Consider the following 21,183-nt stretch of genomic DNA (forward strand, 5'->3'; position numbering starts at 1 on the left):
ATTTGAATCATTCCATAAGTGAATAAAATCTATCAACAAACTCTTAAATAACAGGCACAAAATTTACTTTATCACGTTCTGATAAGTAATATATATGAAAAACTACTAGTATTTGTTTTATTTCGTATTTCTAAAATACAAGTACATGTACGAAAATGTACATTTCCATCGTGCTGCATTGACTCACCTAAACTAATACAACACATACTAATCATGTATCACATATATTAATTCGATCAGTTATAAGCTATATACGATTCTAATTTATGTAAATATAATTGCTAAGAATTTATAACCACATATTTGTCTTCCCTTAAATTAAATAGTAACAAATGTAATCACAGCATGTGATACGTTTGGTGCATTTCCAATGCATTATTCACGTATCCCGAGATCAAGAAAGAAAACATTTAGACCTATAAAGGAATAATTCAAGCCTATAAGAACGCAGAGATTTAAGAATATTCAACAATAAAAGTTTCGGATATCATTTAAATTCTAAACACACAATGGGAGAAACACCTATACCACATAAACCTATATACATAATGAGCAAACTTATTCTATTCTTACGCTTAGTTTGTCTTTTTGAATATGATATAAGACTAACATCTAAAATTCATTTTCATTTCTTTGTTCATTTTTTATCTCAATGCACGAAACAGCTTGTCTTTTAACTACTGATAATTATGCAGCTCTATGAAGGATACAGTTCCTTTTACTCTACATTTAATCTAATTGATGAAAAAGAGAAATGCATCAAGCGTATAAAAAACTAAAGTCAGAGCTGTGCATTGAATGGCATAAAGGCGATTCATTATACAGGTCAATTAATAGTGGGACCTCACATATCATATGGCCTTATGGTCTTCGTGCGAATCAAGCCGTTTTGAAAGTAGGATGATTGTAGCTAGGTTCCTTTTGTGCCATCTCTACATCCGCAATTCCTTGGTGTGCCCAGGCCGATTGAGGCGGGGTAATCGGCTTTACCTGATTGAGACTCTGCTTAACATTGTAGATGTACACCAAACTGACTGCTGCTATGATGGTAACTGCACTTAGTGCGCAAGACAGGCCAATGATTACAGCCTGTGCTTCTGATCCGGTTGGTTCCGTGGCTTTCGTTGATTCAGGAACCTCTTGATGTGTTGTTCGCTCCCAAGGCTCAATTTGTTTGGATACTGTGGTCTCAGGAATATCTTGATGTGTTGTTCGCTCCCAAGGCTCAGGTTCCTTGGATACTGTGGTCTCAGGAATCTCTTGATGTGTTGTTCGCTCCAAAGGCTCAGGTTGCTTGGATACTGTGGTCTCAGGAATCTCTTGATGTGTTGTTCGCTCCAAAGGCTCAGGTTGCTTGGATACTGTGGTCTCAGGAATCTCTTGATGTGTTGTTCGCTCCAAAGGCTCAGGTTGCTTGGATACTGTGGTCTCAGGATTCTCTTGATGTGTTGTTACATATATCCCTGATGGCGAAGTACTGGTTGTAAGTTTTGGTGGTCTAGATTCAGTCGTGAATGGAGTAGATGTGTAAGGCTTGTGTGTTGAAAACAGATCAGTCGTGTCAGTAGTACTTGAAGTCTTTGGCTCTATGGACTGGTTCGAAGATGTAGAAACTCTTGGATAAATTGTCTTCTCTAAGCTCTTTGTCGTGAACTGTGTAGATTGGTCAGTAGTGCTTGACATCGAGAACCCTGGTATGCTTGATGTTTGACTAAAAAGCTCGTTCGTTGTCGTGGTCGATGTACCAGTAGTAATATCAAAAGTCGTTTCTTTACCGGGTGTACTTTGTGATCCAGGAATTGTATGGATAAGTTCTGTTGTTAGACCTGAGGTTGTTGTTTCAATATCTGACGTGGTATTCAATGTATCCGACGATGTTGGTATGTCTTCTGACGAAGTTTCGATGGTTCCTGGAGCAATCGATTCTGTCTTGTCAAGAGTAGTAATTATCTCTGTTATTACGTCAGTCGTTTCTGCTCTGGGTGTACTTGGTGATCCAGGAAATGTATGAATAAATTCTGTTGTTAGACCTGAGGTTGGTGTTTCAATTGCTGGCGTGGTATTCTCAATAGTCAATGTTTCCGACGATGTTGGTATGTCTTCTGACGAAGTTTCGATGGTTCCTGGAGCAATCGATTCTGTCTTGTCAAGAGTAGTAATTATCTCTGTCATTACATCAGTTGTTTCTGCTCTGGGTGTACTTTGTGATCCAGGAAATGTATGAATAAATTCTGTTGTTAGACCTGAGGTTGGTGTTTCATTATCTGACGTGGTAATCAAAGTATCCGACGATGTTAGTATGTTTTCTGACGAGGTTTCGCTGGTTCCTGGAGCAATCGATTCTGTCTTGTCTACAGAAGTGATTATCTCTGTCATATCAGTAGTCATCACTGCGGTAGGTAATGCCATTGGTATGAAACGGATAGACAGTGAAGCAATGTTCGACAAGTCTCCTCCATTCCCGGCCTCATCCCAAGCTCGAATACCAAAATAATAAACGATGTCCTCTCCCTTCTGTGGAAGGGTAATAGTGACACTCTCCGTTGTTCCTGAAGCATTGACGTGGGATAGATTGCCGTACAGCACTTGTTCTTGAGAGACCAAATGGCTCTTGTTGAAGTCGTCTCGCACCTCGGAGAAGTTGGTGGAATAGCGAAGTTCGTAACTGTATGCTTTGAAAATTGAAAAAAATATAAAGATAAAGAGCAATACTTTTAGCTATGCTTGTGTAGTCTTTGTAACATAGAAGAAAAAACACGATGACAGTACAAATCTTGACAATAACACATTGATCCTTTTATTCAATTTTACATCTTACTACATACAGAAATGTTTTTACCAGTTCCGTGGTCCATGTCATCTCCTACAGCTGTCCAGTCCAGAGTTACTGTGCTATTGTCATATGAGAAGGACTCGTAGATCAAGTCTTGAATACGAGAAGGCGCGATGGTATCTAAAAGGTTGGCTGTATAGCTCTGGACTTTAAAGACTCCTCCAGATGCTGTCCGCATAAAAGATGGCTCCTCTATGGTCCCGACTTCAACTGTAGTTGATCGTCTTCCTGATATAAGTAGTACATTTTTTAAGGAATAACATTACTTCTTTTCAATAATTCCTTTCCAGTCAGAAAATTAAAGAACACCGCAAACTAGCTCTCCTGAAAAGGCAGATGCACATGTGTTAGATAAAGTGTGCTTAATTGCTATAAAATAAGCAAGTATCAAAACTGAATTTGGAAAGAAATTGGGCATCTCTTTATCACAGTTGAAAAAAGCAAGTTGTTTAAGCCTGTAATTCAAACAACAAGTTGTTTAAACTTTATTGTAACTGTTTAAACTTTTTAAACAACTTGTTTAAAACGTTTTTAAAAAATACAAAAAAGTTTAACATTTTAGTTAAACTTTTAAAAAAGTTTAAACTGTAGTTGTTAGAGTGACTGGTCCCACAGAGAACAAGACCGCTGAAAGACATTTGAAAGACCATGAATTCCGGTTGATCTTTCAGAGGTCTCTCAATGAGCCTACAATGGTTTCTGAGGTCTTACACGAGTCCTGACCAATTTTTCAGTGGTCTTCGTGGTCTTCATGGGCTCCAAAACTTTTGAAACGGTTCAAAACAGTCTTACAACGGTCTTACAGGAAAATGGTCTTTCAGTGGTCTTTCGATGAACTTTCAAAGGTCTTAATAGTCTTTCAATGATCTTTCGGCAGGCTCTCAAGATTTCACTATAAGTCTCATGAGAGATCACTGAAAGATCATTAAAAGACCAGGCAAAGTCCATGGAAAGAATTCTGAAAGATCACGATCCCCCAAAAAAGGGAAAGAGAAAAGGGTGAAATATATTTTCCTGAATATTATGCCATACATAATTGGATTTTTTTAAAGATAGAAATGTTTAAATTTTTGCTCGCTCACAACTTGTTTTTAAATTTTGCCCGATACGCCATATCTAGCCCCTTCAAAATCTTTGGCTCAGTACTCCACTGATATGTTTCATTACAATTATCAGCAAATGCTTATTTATTGCTATTTATCCTAATAATTCAATTGTTTTATATGGCTTTGTGGAACTGTTGGGGGTCTCGAATTACTTCATTATGCAATTTTATTCAAAATCACAAAAGAACTGCAAGCTCTCTTCTTTTTTTTACCTAATTATCAGTGGCGTAATTAGTCCAAAAAATTGAGGGGGTCAGATATGTCGTATCGAGCAAAATGTACTAAAAGTTATGGCCGAGCAAGAAAAAGTTTCGACATTTTTATTCTCCAAATTTTTTTTTTCTATCAGATTATGTAATAAAAACATCCAGAAAAGGATATCATATTTCACCTTTCTCTCTTTTTTCCCATTTTTTGGAGTCGTCATTTTTTTTTGGAGGGGGGGGGGAGGCCCATCCTCATCTGTGTACCTCTATCAATAGAGTAGGGTTAATATTAAATTGCTGTTCGCTGTTCTTATTTGATTAATAATTTTCATAAAAACGATTGGTTCAGAAAACTATCAAACACAGCCTTTTATGAAAAGCTCCCCCGGTCGTCCCGAAAAGGTGCGTTTATTTGACTCCCCTTCTCAACGCATCCTTTCAAGAAAAGCTCCCCCGGTTTTCTCGAAAGGGTGCGGCCATCCCCGCTCCGCGAACGCAGAAGATCGTAACAAGCCTTCGTATAAAATGTTTAGTTTTGATTCTGTTCATGATTATAGAAAGTGCTTAGAATGTCTATATTTTAGGTCAGAATATCAAAAATGTTCACATCAATTGTTTAAATCGATTCCCATCCTGCTTGATGACCCAAATAGCTTAGAATGTCAAAATTTTTGGTCAGGTTATCAAAAGAAATTCAGCTCGCGCTTCGCGCTCGCATAAAAGTTTTTTTTAGATACGATCCTGTTCATCATTCATGTTCATGGGGCACCATTTTTCCAAAAGAACACAATGGCACCAAAATCAGGTAGGGAGCAAAATCCTGTAAATGCGCCTGCCTTGTTAGATATCTCATCATGTTTGTAAGAAAAACTAAGATGTACTTAAAACTACAGACTTTAGTGTATACTACCCCGTAAACAATATAAATATAAACAACAACTTTAAGCAGCCGACTGGGAAAATTCGGATGAAAATATCCCCCCCCCCCGCTATATTTTCATGCTTCCGCCACCAATGTGCGTGATCGAGCAAGAGAAAAACAGAGAGAGAAAGGGAGAGGTTAGAATAGAGAGGGGGAAGAGTGCGTGTGAGAGAGTTAAATAGGGGGGGGGGGGTAAACGAAAGGGTCATATAAATAAAAATGAGGTTTGAGTACTGAACTCACTTCTTCGATTTTTTGAGACTTTAATTACGTCTTCATAGCCGATGACATTGACCTTGACGTTATATCTACCGTTGGAAGCGAAACCAAGGAAAAATCCCGAATATGTTCCATCGTCCTTGAATAAATCTGAACCTGTGGGATGTGTAAGAATAGACCAAAAAATACATTGAACGATGAAAAAGAATAGAATGGGATGAAACATAGAAGATATACAAAATAAGAAAGAAAACAGAAAAAGTTTCGATAATCAACCACCACATAACTCCACCATGATCATCACCTTTTAACTATCATCTTTACCACCATCATTATCCCCATCATCATTACATAACAATCAGGGACGGATCCATAATTTTCGAAAGGAGGGGGCACGTTTTCCCGATAAAAAATTGACACCTCCAAAACAGTCATGACTTGTGGATAAGCGACATATTCCCACTGAAATATATAATGCAAATTTCAAGGAGGGAGGGGGCACACTAATGTAAGAACGGCATATTTACATTAGAAATATTGACTATGGCTTCCGGGGGGGGGGGTCACGTTCCGAATGTGCCCCCAATTGATCCACCACTGATCACTATCATCATCATTATCACCATTATCATCTCCACCATGACCACCATCCTAATCGTCATTATCACCATTATCATGATTAAGGTTATATATTAATTTTCATTACCATCATCATCATCATAATGGCCATCATTATTATCAGCAAAAAAAACATCTATTCACCTGAACCACCATCTAGCAATGACATGGTCGTTGTTGCTGCATTGGCGTCTGAGATGATAGCCGTGACGTCAGCATTAAGAACTGGATGGTGATCCTGTTGCACCCGAGCATAGATCGCTAGTGCTGGAGTCTGAGAAAGATCCACCTCCTGGTTCACAAATCATCATCATTTAACGAGAAAACCGTCATATTTATTTCGTTTGAAAATAATTGAAGAGAGGAAATGAGAACAATACACGAAAAAGAAAGAAAGAAAGAATAAAGCACCTCTGTTTTAACGATATTTCAAGTTTTAATTAATTATATACCGGGTGCAATTAAATTCCTACGTCATAAAATTTTTAAAAGAATTTGTAAAGGGATATGAAGAGATGTTTCCTTTAAAGCATTAATATGTGTTCCATTCTATGGCCGTATTTTTGTGTTATTTTTTTCTAACCTGAAAATTCTAAACATTTTTGTAACCATGAACAGGATTAATACCGTACTAATCAATAAATGATGCAATGGTGATCCAAAATTTAGCGATTTTCGAACCTAAAATGTATTATAATTTACTATTAGAAAATGTATTTCATTTTAAAAGGCATATTTCATTTGGAAAAAAAGAGCATTTTCGATTTTGAAAAAGGGGCATTTTTTCCTATAAAGATTTTTTTCGGGGTGGGGGAGGGGCAAGAGAGCACAAGTTGAAATTTTCAAATGCTGACCTGAAAATGAGTCACTTTTAGGACTCGTGTTCGTTTTCATGTTTTTTTCCTGCTCACAACCCCTTTTAAATTTCAAGTTTCATTTTTTGTATCTTCTACACTTATTTTACCTCGAAAACCGGAATAATGAACAAAACAAATAAAGTTATATTCCCTCTTTCTCACCTCTTTATACAAATATCAGAACCCCCCCCCCCCCTCAAAAAAGAGAGAGAACTTCCACCACCAAGAATAAACTTAGAAACTGAAAAAGGGAAAGGTAAAGGAGTAAATGTGATATTATTTTCTTAACATAATTATTGTCACAATCTATCACAAAATCAGCTTTTCTTATAGTAAGAGGGTGAAAATTTTTGCTCGGTCGCTCACTTCAATCGCTTTCAACTTTTTTGGCAGAAATTTTGCTCTATATATGCCATGCTTGGCCCCTCAAAATTTTTGTTCAACATGCCATTGACATAGGCCATTTGGATATGACAAAATTGAAGATTATGTTTAAGTTTACCAAATCTTTTTATAATACAAAAGGAAATATAACAAGGAAAATCCTTGTTATTATTCTTTACGAAAATTATTGTCAAAATTAGCTGTCAGATCTGTCAGAATCATTCTTGTCATCAAATCACTGTAGTCTTTACCATAATCATTATTACTATCATTATTATCATCATAAGTCATGATTACAACACGTTACCAATAAATAATGTAATATTTCATCATTACTGTTTTCTATGTCACATACGTGAATATGATCATTCTTGATGATGGTGATAATCACAATTTATGGCATTGCTAGTACACTTACTGCTGCTGACTGGAAGTAGTGCCATTGAATATACAGAACAATAACTAATAACATAATAACATTTATAATTACTTATATGAAAAGAAATGAAAGTATAAAAAACAAAATGCCTTGAAAAAGGCTCAAAATCCTCAAGGCCAAGGCCCTCTCAAGGGCAAGGCTTGATTGTTCAAGGTCAAGGCTTTGAAAAAGTAGGCCTCAAGGCGCCTTAATGCCAAGGCCGAGCATCAAGGCACTACAACACTGGCTAAGAGGCACCAACCTCTGACTGTTACAGTGGTAGGTTAACTGTCGAGAAAGGGAACTTGTTCAGTGCTGACGACTTTCATGAAACGGTCTCCTGATTAGGCCCAAAAACGGCATTGCGCAAAGGTAATTTATAATATATAATTCTTAATGAGTGTAATCTTAAAATGTATTGCCACATGTAGTTTTAAATCAAATTACTTTAAATCACACTTAACTTATGTAAAACAACCTCTCATGTTTAAAAAAATTATACGTTATTGGAATAGGTCTAAAAATACAATTGTCTAACCATTCAGTGCAGCAAAATAACATTTCGGTCCCTCATTGTCCACAAATACATAATGTTGGATTATATTACAGAGTTATCGCTCCACGATCCACGACGGATTCAAGAACATATAAAACGTATTGTCAATGCCCTTCATGCATGACAAAGAACCAAGAAGACTTTGTCGAAAATTAATGAATCATAACAGCAGTTTCTTCTTGGACAAACGACATACATAGGCCCTAATTATTTGAAATTTTTTGTCAGCTCCGAAACTTAGGACGAAACTGCTATTTTCGACAAAGACTTTTTAACAGTTCTTTGTCACTTGACAGGTATTTTGATTACATTTTCTATTTTTTTCAATCCGTCTGGCATCGCGGCGTGAAAATTGCCCGATTCAGGTTTAAAGGAGATTAAAAGCTTGAACAAATACATTTCCTTACCCTTGATCCGAGAAGAACAGTTACTGTAACTGGTTGATATTCCTCCTGACTTGGTTTAGATGTTACTGCTACACTCGCGTGCTCAGTGATTCCCTGAGTGCTGTAAATGGTAACGTTCCACCTACCGGGCTATGGGAATAAAAAAAGTAAATTGGGTGTACTGTATACAGTCATCTTAAAACACATCTTAAGAGCAATCGCAACTCTTTTGCATGTGGTTTACTACAGATTTTCATTCTAAAGTGAATTAGGTTTATTAATTAATGTTAATTTGGCGAAGGACATCGTACTGATGATGATTACAGTATACCCTGAGAGAGCTTTTTTTTGCTATTGTCTTCAATGCAATAATTGAAGGTTTCAACCAATAACCTAGGAGACTCAAAATCAACTAATAATCCAATTGCTTACCAGGGCGAATGGTAGGTTAACTGTCACAATCTTTGTGCTGAGATCAATATGATACCTTGGGTCGTTTTCATCAATCAGAGTACCGCTTGGTCCAGTGACTTCGACCGAGATCGATGAGCTCGTGGTCCATATCACAGTGATCACTGTGTTATTACCCAATGCGCCGTCAATGATTATCGGAACGATCTCGAAACCAGGAGAGCTATCAATGACGATCTCGGAGCTATAGATCTTTCATAAAAATATGCAAAAATACAACATGTCAATATAGAGTGTATTGTGACATTCTCTAAAAAAAAATTATTCTATCGATGAATTTCATTAGTCCCCAAATCCCTTTCCTCAAATGAATACCTTCAAAGTTGTAGGAGGGCAGTATAGGATCAACTGAATTGAAATGAATGGTGAATGATTTCTGCCCAATTCACTAGTCACTGTGAAAAGACTTACTTTTGATGAATTAAGCAAAATTTAAAGGTTTACATGTATTTTCTGTGTTTTCGTTTGCATTCATTTTAATTTGAGTATTCCATTTCTAGCGGCAGAGTATCTAATCCAGTAATGGGAAAAAACAAATCTAAGCTTTACATTTGATCCTACATTTACCCTGGTCCCGTCTTTTCAACCTATCTACCTGTCTACTAAACACTTTAAAACAAGTTTTCGAACTACATAAGAAAGGAGAGACGATGATTGGTTCAGATTGGTCAAAATACCCAATATGTTAGTGAGTATGTGGAGCGTTGTGGCCCAGTGGATTAGTCTTCGGACTTTGAAACAGAGGGTCGTGGGTTCGAATCCCAGCCATGGCGCAATTTCCTTCAGCAAGAAATTTATCCACATTGTGCTGCACTCGACCCAGGTGAGGTGAATGGGTACCCGGTAGGAAGAAATTCCTCGAATGCTCGAGCGCCCGATCAAGGTAGCCGTGCTAAAGCCTGGGTAATAATAGCAGGGCCCGCTGGGAGAACAGTTTTCGGAACTGAAGTGGCTACCCTGGGTAAATATGCCGCTATTATTATTATTACTATTATTATTTTGTGTTCAATCGACAAAAGTTGTCGAAGTGTTTATTGGTTGGTGTCCCCAGAATTATTATTCATGTCTACAATTTTATCCGTTGACACATTTTCATCAAAAGCTTACTTTGACCAATCCCTTTTACGCCCTCGTACATGTATTCGAAGGCTTCCTGATACCTGTATAGGGACGGTCTCCATCCCGACATCTGGTCTTTCAGTTATCGTACTCTGAAAGGCCTGAATGAGACACGTTCCAGTTCCACTATCGGAGCAGAAGGTAGAGATGCCAGAAGTCATGTTGGAAAGATCTTCCAATTGTTGGTCAGCCGAGTTGCTTATAGTGATGGTATCCATTATGACCCCAGAGTTCTCGATTTCGTCATACGTGTCTCGAATGTACGGAGATACATTCTCTCCGCCATCACTAAGAAGTAAGATGTATCCTCCTTGTGCGTATGACCCAAGGACCTGTAGAATACAAAATATGATTGATCCATAGTACATTTATTCTTTAAATGATTTTTTTCGATTTTCCTTTAAAAAGTTTTCCAAGACAACGGACACCAATGAACATTCAATTTGTTGATATCATTATATATAATACTTTTTTTAAATATTAATATTTCGTGTCTTTTTCTTCTATCTTGGATTCATTAATTTCTTCAGGCCATAATGATCAATTTCTTTTATCTATCTTTCTGTTGAGGGGTGGGTTTCAATGCCAGTGGTTGTCGCCCGGCAATGACAATAGCGTATCAATAAGGCAATGCAGCTCCTCCAAATTTAAGAGTTAACAGAGTTGCCATTTCTCACCTTTGGCTGTTTTCTTTGCTTGGTTATTTTATCACCATCCTCATTTTTCTTTTGTTTTTATTTTTTTTCTTTTGGTGCCCAACTGAAATTAAAGAAAGATACCGAACTTATTTTTCCTATAATTTTTTGGTAATTTTTTGCTTTCTGTACCAGAAACCTAAATAACCCTTTATGATATCTTTGGGATCAAAGCCCATGCCCCCTACCCTTACCTGAATGCCAGACAGTATCCCACATCCAATACACGTTGATCCTCCTGCGGACGGTGGCAAAGCACTGGCTAGATATTGCCTGGACGTTGTATCTGTGACGTCGGTGAGACTTGCTCTGATTTGTGAGGTACTTCCGAAGACGACGATTCCCAGCTTGCTACCTTCTGGAATGACGTTCATGATGTAGTCAGTAGATGATTGAATCATACGGTCAAACCGGTTTCCCTGAATGATGAGGTGTCACAGAATGGAAAAAAGATTTTCTTTGAAATCATTATTGCGTCAAGGATTAGTTGAAAGATATTATATCCAGGTAGAAACTAGAACACAAAAGTGATGGAGCAAACATGTGTGTTATATGCCAATTTTGTCAATACCATTACTCCAATTAAAGTCGCATCGCCGTCTAGTTTAACCACAGAAATTGTTTCTTCAAAGATGATCTAGGCTGACAACCAGTCGACACAGCTCCAGATTGGAAATGGTACAAAGCTTTTGGCCTGTCCATATTCCAAGAACATAATGCACGACTCTGAAGATGGCTAAACCCCAATCCTCATGAATTCATGAAAAGCAGTTTATTCTAAGCTCTACTAAAGTCAAGTGTCTCCATTGAAAAAAAGGCTTACCCCCATACTCCCACTGATATCAAGCACTAGCACCAGAGGCGTCGATCCTGGGGGGGCAGGGGGGGCGATCGCCCCACCAATGAAAATATTGGGGGGGCAAACATATCATTTTGCCCCCCCAATAATTCCGGATATGCATTAAAAAAACAAGATTGTAATGTTCAGCAAGCGAGATGGTGATACACAACTCGTTCTTTATTTAAAATCGTGCTCAAAATGTCCGCTTTTCAGATTGGAATATACAAATTTTCAGCTCGCGCTTCGCGCTCGCATCATTTCTGTAGCAAAACCCATACTTTTTTAATGATTATATAGGTGAATGTAAATGTCCCACTTTCAGTTCTAAGCCTCAAAAGAACTCCTGCTTCGATTTGCAATCATCTTTTCTTGGATATATATCTTGTTCTTCATCAAAAACGTCCACTAAACTGTCATTTTTTCAGATCGAAATATCAAAATTTTCAGCTCGCGCTTCGCGCTCGCATCTATTGTTCTTTTAGATACAAATCTTATCATTGGTACCAAAAATGCTTAGAATATCAAGTTTTCAGGTCAGAATATAAGGAAATTTCAGCTCACTCTCGGCACTCGTACTATCTGTGTAGTGAGATATGTATCCTCCTCATGAGTTACTACAACAGTCTTAAACAGGCACGCTTTTCCTGTCAGTATACTAAAAAAAAAATCAGCTCGCGCTTCGCGCTCGCATTAGTTTGTTTGTGAGATACGTGTCTGGGTCTCGTGAGTCATATATATATATATATATATATGTGTGTGTGTGTGTGTAGTGTGTGGGTGTTTTGTACGATCGAGCGCCTTTGGAACATTAATGATTTTGCCCCCCCAATCTGAAAAATGGATCGACGCCCCTGACTAGCACTACACTCCTAACAGTAGATAGCTGAAGAAGTTCAAAAGAAGGAGTGGTGTTCGAGACAGGTTGGATGCCAGCTTTGAAGTCGCCTGTCCGTTCCATCACCTTCCACGCACTTTCCCCATTGCATCTGTTGTTCATCAAGTTTGGTGCTAGAGGGTTATGTAAGCTGTGAGGATCTGATATGTCGTCGCTACAAAATTCCTCTATCTGGAATACGAATGAGATCACCCGATTAAAATCAATTAAAATTGATAAAATTTGGAAAATAGTATTTTTTTTTCAATAATGATAATAGAACAGTCATTGTATAGCGCATTATACTTCAAAGGTCTCAATGCGCGTTAGGAAAATGAAAGATTTAAAGATGAAGGAAAAAATCCCATAAATTTGCATAAGAACGGTTTGAATGTTGAGTTCTAGGTTCTAAAACTATCTTGAATTTTATGAATTAGCTCCTCAAAAAAAAATCGACATTGGATATGATAGATAATGAATGCAACATTTTCTTAGTTCTATTTCCTTTCAACATCAGTGTTTATAAGTAAGAGTGTCAGAAGTCGATGAAAATGACGTCACGGTTATAATAAGGTATATATTCAGTCATTTCATATGACCTGGCCTGTTTATATTGCTTCTTCTTCTTCATGATATTCAACGTATCACTGGTAAATGTTACAATTTGATGGCAAGGTAGGTTACTTAGAATAATTGATAATAGTTAATGATGTGATGTGGGGTTCAAAGTGACCATGGCTCGCTATAAAAATGTATACATAATAGAAAATCAGGATATTAAACACAGTTCATGAATTCATATGGGAATGACGATCTGGTGATGAAGACACAACCAGTTCTCTTTGGGAGAAAAAAATGTGTTTCTCTTACATGGTAAAACAGAGGTTACCGAGTCATGTAACCTTTCAATACTTAAGTGTATTTAAGAATTCAGTATCTTTTTTAATGTACAGGCAGTGGTGGATGAATAAATTTCGAAATCGAGCAATAGAGAATCCTTCGAATTTATTATCATAATATAGTAATTGAATATGTATATATTCGGTGTCTGGTAATTGGCCTTTAATGTGTCTTGCATATTCCTAACATTAAAACATTAAAATTTTAAGAGAGTTTCATAATAACATTTTTGTTGGGTAGTGGTGGCGAGGGGGTCTTGGTCCCCAAGACCCCTCCTTTTTTAATAGTTCCTATGTTGGTAACAATGACCCCCCCTTTGGGCGGAAAATTTATTTGTACACAGCTGCATCTAGCTCTGGTCAATCCACCGCTAAGTCAGTCCCCTCCCTTGAAAATTAAAAACAATATGGGACTCACGGAATGTACGGGAGCATTCCTGGTTCCAAATAGCAACGAAGCGGTCGCTGTCTGCCCTGCAGTATTTGGAACGAATCTACAGGATGGGTCGTAATCGCTGTTAGGTGTTTTCTGACACGTACGACCGTCGGCGTGTAAAACTTCTCCCTTGATCTTGAGAGAACAGCGGGTTCCTTCAGTACCTCCACCGGGTATATCATAGGCAGGGGCGCCAACCTCTCTGACGTCATCAGGATCATAATGTTCTTTGAATAATCCCCAGCGAAGATAACCCCAATTTCGAACCAAGACACTGTCTGATTATATTTTAAAGAAAGATAAAATACAGAAAAGGAGACAAAAAGTGTATTGATCGAAAAGCCGTATACAATGTACGTAGAATGTGATACACAGTGCAACAACTGTGGAGTGATTGTGCGAATTATACGTTCTTATACTGTCGTTCTTCAATATCTCCCTGATTTTGGGGGTGAAATTTCATTAAATTCAGAAGTTAGGGCTGTAGATCCGTTGAGTGAAAATCGATGGAAGCAATGTAAAATCACACCATGTTTATCTCACACACACATGAAACATGAACGCAGTCTTTTAATTTGTTTACGGTCTATCACCCACCCACACACATACACCCACATACATGATCCACTAATTTTTTTTATCATACATGAGCAGACGGTTCCTATACCGTCCTACAAAAATAACTCTAATCCAATTGGCCGAACGAAAACTCTTTATACAATCATGGGTTTAAACGATTTGAAACGAGATGAGGAATTGATTTGCATGATTATCAGAAACAGAGACTTCCCTGGTTGATGGATAAAATGTAAGAAAATGTCCCGAAAGTAGGTCATTACAAACTCCCGAACACATACACCCCCTCTCTCTTAAAGATGTTGTTAGCCAAAACCTTCAAGTGCTCACCGGTAGGGCCATATTTGTTTTCTCGGTACATTTCTTGAAGAATATATTCCGGTGTAATGTGCATCAGATAACCTTCTTTCCCACATCCTGCAAAGTTATCCACAAACGGTTCATCATCTGGAAAGTCGTGCACTACGATGTTCGCCGACTCTAACGTTTCGGTCCGAGCAAATTGATATCGGCTCTGTACGGACCAGGTGTTTGGGACAAGAATCTTGATGTGTTTCCAGTAGACTTGCTGCTTGCTGGCGAGGTAGAGACGCTGAGATGCTGATGTGAACATCGTCTGAAAGAGGAGGTGAATATAATAGAAATGTTTTCAATGTGGTGTCAAATTAAACTTAAAGATTATGTTCAGACAGCTATGTTATGACAAACTGGCTTAAGATGCATGCCCTTAACATAAAATAACTAAAGGGTTTGGTAAACGCGCGCTTTGTCAAATCAAAACAATAATAGATGAAATGTCCAAGGATGACTTTAATGACAAACATCATTAAAACAAATATATATTGTAATGTAGAAAGATAATTTATGAACGATCAAAATAGTCGCAGGGTTATGAGAGCAAGGGGGGGGGGGGGGGGGTAACTAGTGTAAAATATGTATCAGTTAAGAATATTTAGCTCTAAGTTATGGATATCAACAAAACTGTGATACGAATGTTTTTTTTTCAAGGTTTTCTTCTGATCAGCAAACAGACTCGTTTACATTTACCGAACAAGTACCCGGATACGTCCTACCTTACCCCCACAGATTCCCCTATTACAGACAAATATAGATCGTACTTTTGATCGCGAAGCAATGTTATCTCATTTCAACTTGTAATTAATTTTATCTCCTGATTTTACTTAGCGAACATGATTATGTTTTAATCACATTTTCAAGGCAGAAATAAATCATCCGCCATGCAACAATCTATTATCATGATTATTACACCGACAATGACGGTATTTGCAAGATCTTCGGAGTCGTGTCGAATCCTTGTGAAAAGATGTATTTGTATAGTTGCTAGGTGATTGTTGCGAACAACACTCAGATATGTTCCATTATATATTAAAAAACTGAAATTCATCATTACGAATAATTAGTTTAGCAGATTGGGGTTACTGCTCTTTCTTTTATACGGACCTTATCACTAAAATATGTTAGGTTTAAGTCTGATTATCGCCCAAACGAAAATGATTATGTGCGCGAGTATGGCAAGCTGTTAATAACATTAATCTTGATATTCCCTTGATTTCAATAATTCGATTTCTTGATATCAATAATAAATTATTGATATCAAAAGTTCATGTCTTGATATCCAGAATTGTTAAGTGATTTATTTCGAGCACAAAATCATTGCAAGAATCAATGGATATCGAGCACATACAAACTCAAAAGTTATGCAGAATTGAAATTCATAGTTGATTTTTCAGCGTACAATTAAAGCAGAAATTCATTCTGATTTCGAACTCAAAACTTGTGCACGATTATACTGTGATTAGATTTCGAACTAAAAACTTGTGCACGATTATATAATACACAATCCCGTTCAGCCCCTTGGTGTATGCGCATGCAAACTACCTACGCCACGTGCTCGCGGATTTGTGTTATAAACAAACTGCTGTCGCGGTCCGACTATGGGTCCGACTGGCAGAATTTGTTCTGAGGGTGCCGTTAGGCTCTGCGCATCAGAAATAGTACATGTTCATGGTTGAAATTAAAAATACATGTTCGTTTCTAGATCAGTTAATTTCAATCAAATAATTATAATAAATACGTATTTTAGAAATACATAAAACGGAAACATATCACGAAATTATTTCTTGATATGTTGCCAATAACCGTTTTTCTGAATGGTTTAATGTAAAACATACTCGTATTTTATTTGGAATAATGACGTCAGATCTGATACTTTAAAAGCAAAATAAGTTTAAAAAATACTTACAAATTACGCAATGTAAATGCACAATTTAAGGCAACATATCACAAATTTATTATTTCCTCATGAATTATATGTGGCAAATTTATTATTTTTCTAATGGGTGCTTTGTTAGTTAATGTGGACTTTTTTCTGCTAAAAACAATCAAATCTGCCAATATTATTTCAGTTGACGTAGCCAAAATTTTATAAAATGAATTGTACAGTAAACTTGACGTGGCTATGATATAAACACGAGTTGATCTTTGATACAGGTATGTGCATTGTCGTTTGGCAACTTATCATGAAATTAATTCTTGATATGTTGCCGTTTACGTTTTTCGACCACATCTTTTCATATATTTTATAACAAATAATTTTAATGGGACAAAAATCACATTGAAATCGTTCTAGGAATAGAGGAATATGAGTCAAGGGTTTATGTTTAAACAGTATAAAATTAAAATATTCTATAAAAATATATCACACAGACAATAAAAAACTGTAAGCTGGCAACGTGTTTCGGACCAAAAAAATCGTATACGTACACTTACAGCGCGTCCTTAACATGTCCCTCTGATATGAGGCAAAATTACTTCCAAATATGAAAAATATTTCTAATAAAATGTATGGAACTTGGAAGCTCATCTCACGTTCTAACTTTTATACAAATTTTCAACTTATCTTACTCATCCATCATTTACCGGTAAATTTTCTGTCAAGTTGGTGCACTATTTCCCCTTGTGAATCATCAAACAAACTTGTTTCTTTATGTTTCTTGTGCTTCTGAACATGTCCAAATATGATAAGGGAAAAGTCCCTGTTAAGATCCTGGATGTAAAAATGGCATAGAGAATGCAGAAATGCTGCAAACTTGGAATGGGCTAAAATGCACCACTGTTACGTATTATACAGTGCGTATCAAAAAAAAGTTTACACTTTGAAAAAGCCCTGGGAATTAAAAAATATACAACATGTGGGTAATTTTTTCACATATAATCTTTGGTTTGGGTCTCATCTATCCAATGAAAGTAAAAGTTTTGACAGAATGTTACACTTGAGTGAGCACTCTCAATTTTTGTAAAGCTCGCAGAAATCTCTTTGCGCAGAAATGCTCGTTTTCACGCTGTGTCAAGGGGAAATGGCGAAATCAAACTTACCCTGCGAAATATTTCTCATACATTTCCCAATGCACTTTTTGTCAATTGTAATAAATGGATACATTCAAGCATTTTGTAACATTTTTTGCCACCAAAATTGAAATTTAAACACTTAGTAAGCAAAACCTTTACCCTTTTTGTGCCAACTGGATCTGAGGACATAACTAAATCTGAACAAAAGTTTATATCGGACATCTCTAGCATTTTTTTCACTAAGTTTTCATCATTTAAAGTGGGTTCACATTTCATTTTCATTTAATTATTGTTTCTCCACACTTTTTCAAAGCTTGACAATGATTAACAAAATGAAAATCAAGCCTAAGCCATTTCATGTAAATCACAGCTCAGTGTATGGCAAATATCGTGACGATGGCCTCTGTGTTTGGGGGAGTTGGGTGGGGCGCAATGCACTCTTCGAAGTGTTTCGGGCAAGGAAACAAGCTAAAAATGTAAAAGATATCTTCAAATCAATTGTACTAGCTAAATTCAACGTGTTCTTCATGATTAATGTCTACTTTTATTCGCATAACTATTTCAAAGTTCTGCGCAAATCATTTTTCACCAACTTTTCAAAAGTAAGTGGTGCTCACTCAAGCGGAACTATTTTTCGACAGTTATATCGTCATTTGTTTAAATGGATCTGTACCAAAGTTAAAATGTGGAAAAATCTTCAGAATATTACAAATGTATAATTTTACAGGATTTTTTCAAAGTGTAAACTTTTTTTTGATACGCACTGTATTGTCCTTTTTGCATTCTCAGCAAATTAAGAATTATTACAATAAAAGCGTGAAAAATTTTCAGCACATTCCCATTCCTGAATATTGTTTTAACCAACTTTGTTTTTACAAGATGAGCGATATTTTATTTAAACTGATATTTTGTTAATGTCTGAAATCCTTTACATTCTTATGCATGGAATAATCAAAGCCCTCTGCATTTGCGATAAAATCATGTCTCAAATGTAATTTGCTAATTGCATTGTTTTTTTCTGGGGAAAACCGAAATCATATTGACAGAACCAATATAATTATGTTTAGTTAATAAAAGCAATAGAGGACTTTGATTGTGTATTATCATGATTATAAAGACATGAATGTGGTAGAATAAACATGTCTACAATTGCCACGTTGTTTTCGCTCAGCGTAATGATACGTGTGTAATTGATTTGATATCAATTGATCAATATCCCTATTTGCTTTGCTCTTTTCTTGTCGCGTTTTGAATAAATCACATACCATCTGGGCGGTGATTTTTCTTATAACTTAGTACATGAGAATTGACCTTAATGTAGGCTTGTGACGACACCCTTCAATTGACTTTTAACTAGTTGTATGCGAGAAAATTGAGCGACCAAGCGAGAAAAATATTTTAACAACGGAAACTTTGCGTTTTGAACATTATATATACATAGATATCAACACACACCCACTGATTTCTAAAAGATCATTGTACACACACACACACATATATTTTGCCCTTATGCCGCTTATACAAACTGAAATATTGTTTTTGAATTTTCAAAGTTAATATCAAATCAGGCAATAAACTGTCTTGGATGGAAACAGACCAAACTGGCTTATCCATAAAAAATACATTAAATCAGATTAAGATAAACATGTAAATCAATTTCATGTTTTTAAATGCTTGTGAAGTGGAATTATGCAAAAAGAAATGCAAAATATTTCCAATAAAACACATTTATATTTCATATCATATCCACAGCATAAAATTTCTAGATTTTAATTGTTACAGGCTTCTTTGGTGTAATACATCCAAACTTAACAGAGGCTTTAAAGTTCCTCTTAATATCTGAATACAACATTTAAATAAATCGGTAATAAGCGAATGAAAGAGTTGGTGAAGTCTCGCACTTTCTATTTCTTTAAGAGTTTATCATGAAAAATCAAATATTAAGATTAAGAAAAAAATACACTTTACACGTACAGGCAATATTTTACATCACGAATAATCAAATCATTGCAAATAAGAATCAATAAGCTTTTGCATTTAAATCTTCTTTGTATAGAAAAGTTGATTAATTCAAAACGACCTCTTTCCAGCTACAAATCTAAAATTTCAATCTACCCAGCCTCCATAAACTTAGGTAGTAGTCTATGAAAATAAATAAATTTTACATTACTTTGATGTTTTCGATGATGTTAGGATCTTCAGGAAGGCTTGTATCTATTGCGATGAGGAGGTTTGAGTAGGCCCCATCGTTCAAAGTGATGATATTTTTCTGCTCCGCTACCACTCCTAGAAGAAATACTTCAGAAAGCAGCGTTACCGAAATCAAAATCTTGTAGCTCATCTCTCTCTTGTTTTCTTTCGCCGAGCAATTTTTTCTCTAATACACCACAAAAATAATGTCTTATAATATGTTGTGATTGATAAAGCCTGAATGGTTCTTAATCTAAAATCAGAGGCACATGCGATTTGATTCGCAAAAAAATGGACTGTAAATGAAGACGTGCCAGTGTAGCCAGTTGAAATCTTTTTCACAGAGAAGGAACAAAGTTCTTTTATCAGATTGATTGACCAGGATGTAGCATTAAATTGCCCACCTTGATTCGCGTTTCGTTTTTACAGATTTCAGATAACGAATAAACATGATAAAGAATAAGGAAAACCCCAATGAGAATGTAAATAAAGTGGAATATGATAACTTGAATCGTAGTACGAGTTTGCAAAACAAAGAATTTCAGTTAAAAAAGTAATAATAATAGTTCAGGTAGTTGTTCCGAAGACACGTATACCCTGCATGATGTCCCTTTTATAAGAATTCAATCATGTTAATGGGACAAGATGACAACTCCTGATATACTGGTGGTTGGTTGAATGAGATGTCTGCCCAATATTTTCAAAGCGTAACATATTAAATGTGTCAGATATCTATAGGGATAAAACATTCGTTTGTTGATTGGTTTCTTTAAAGATAAATGTGATGATTGTGATTCACGAAAGACAGGATAACGGAGAGATTTGAACCTCTTCTTATTTTTTAGCCTTTCAAAATTGGCAATCCTGTTAATTTTCAATCTTAAGGAATTAATGTCATTGATAAATTGATCGAGTCCATTTACAATTGGTGTGGTTATTGATGCGGCTGCGGTAAAAATAATGGTGGAGGATTCATTTCCATAGCTTTATTCCAGAAAGTGAAACACACTCACACGTGAAATATTTCTAGAAAGGGCTTTCTTTATCCCACGTATTATGTATCATGCTATGTTGAAATTGTTTCATTAGTAAAAAAAAGCGTCTTTTTCATTTTGTTTTACTCCTAGTTTGCGGGGTTAAATAGTGCCACTATGCTTTTGGAAAAACGAGGAGTTCCAACACGTTTATCATGTTTATCTAGAGTGAGT

General features: G+C 36.3%; 1 protein-coding gene across 1 annotated transcript; it reads right to left on the bottom strand.

Annotated features, from left to right (window-relative positions):
* Positions 1 to 365: 365 nt before the first annotated feature.
* Positions 366 to 20,308, bottom strand: LOC121416012 (calcium-activated chloride channel regulator 1-like). Its single transcript, XM_041609440.1, has 13 exons — positions 19,956 to 20,308; positions 14,747 to 15,032; positions 13,823 to 14,118; positions 12,494 to 12,697; positions 11,614 to 11,646; positions 10,985 to 11,209; positions 10,137 to 10,427; positions 8,938 to 9,168; positions 8,527 to 8,655; positions 6,049 to 6,196; positions 5,311 to 5,442; positions 2,840 to 3,061; positions 366 to 2,672 (listed from the first exon to the last, which is right to left on the bottom strand). The coding sequence occupies exons 1-13, from the start codon at positions 20,124 to 20,126 to the stop codon at positions 880 to 882; spliced, it is 4,161 nt and encodes a 1,386-aa protein (XP_041465374.1). The 5' UTR covers positions 20,127 to 20,308; the 3' UTR covers positions 366 to 879.
* Between the last annotated feature and the right edge of the window lie 875 nt (positions 20,309 to 21,183).

This window comes from Lytechinus variegatus, chromosome 5, assembly GCF_018143015.1.
Source record: "Lytechinus variegatus isolate NC3 chromosome 5, Lvar_3.0, whole genome shotgun sequence".
NCBI classification, from domain to species: Eukaryota; Metazoa; Echinodermata; class Echinoidea; order Temnopleuroida; family Toxopneustidae; genus Lytechinus; species Lytechinus variegatus.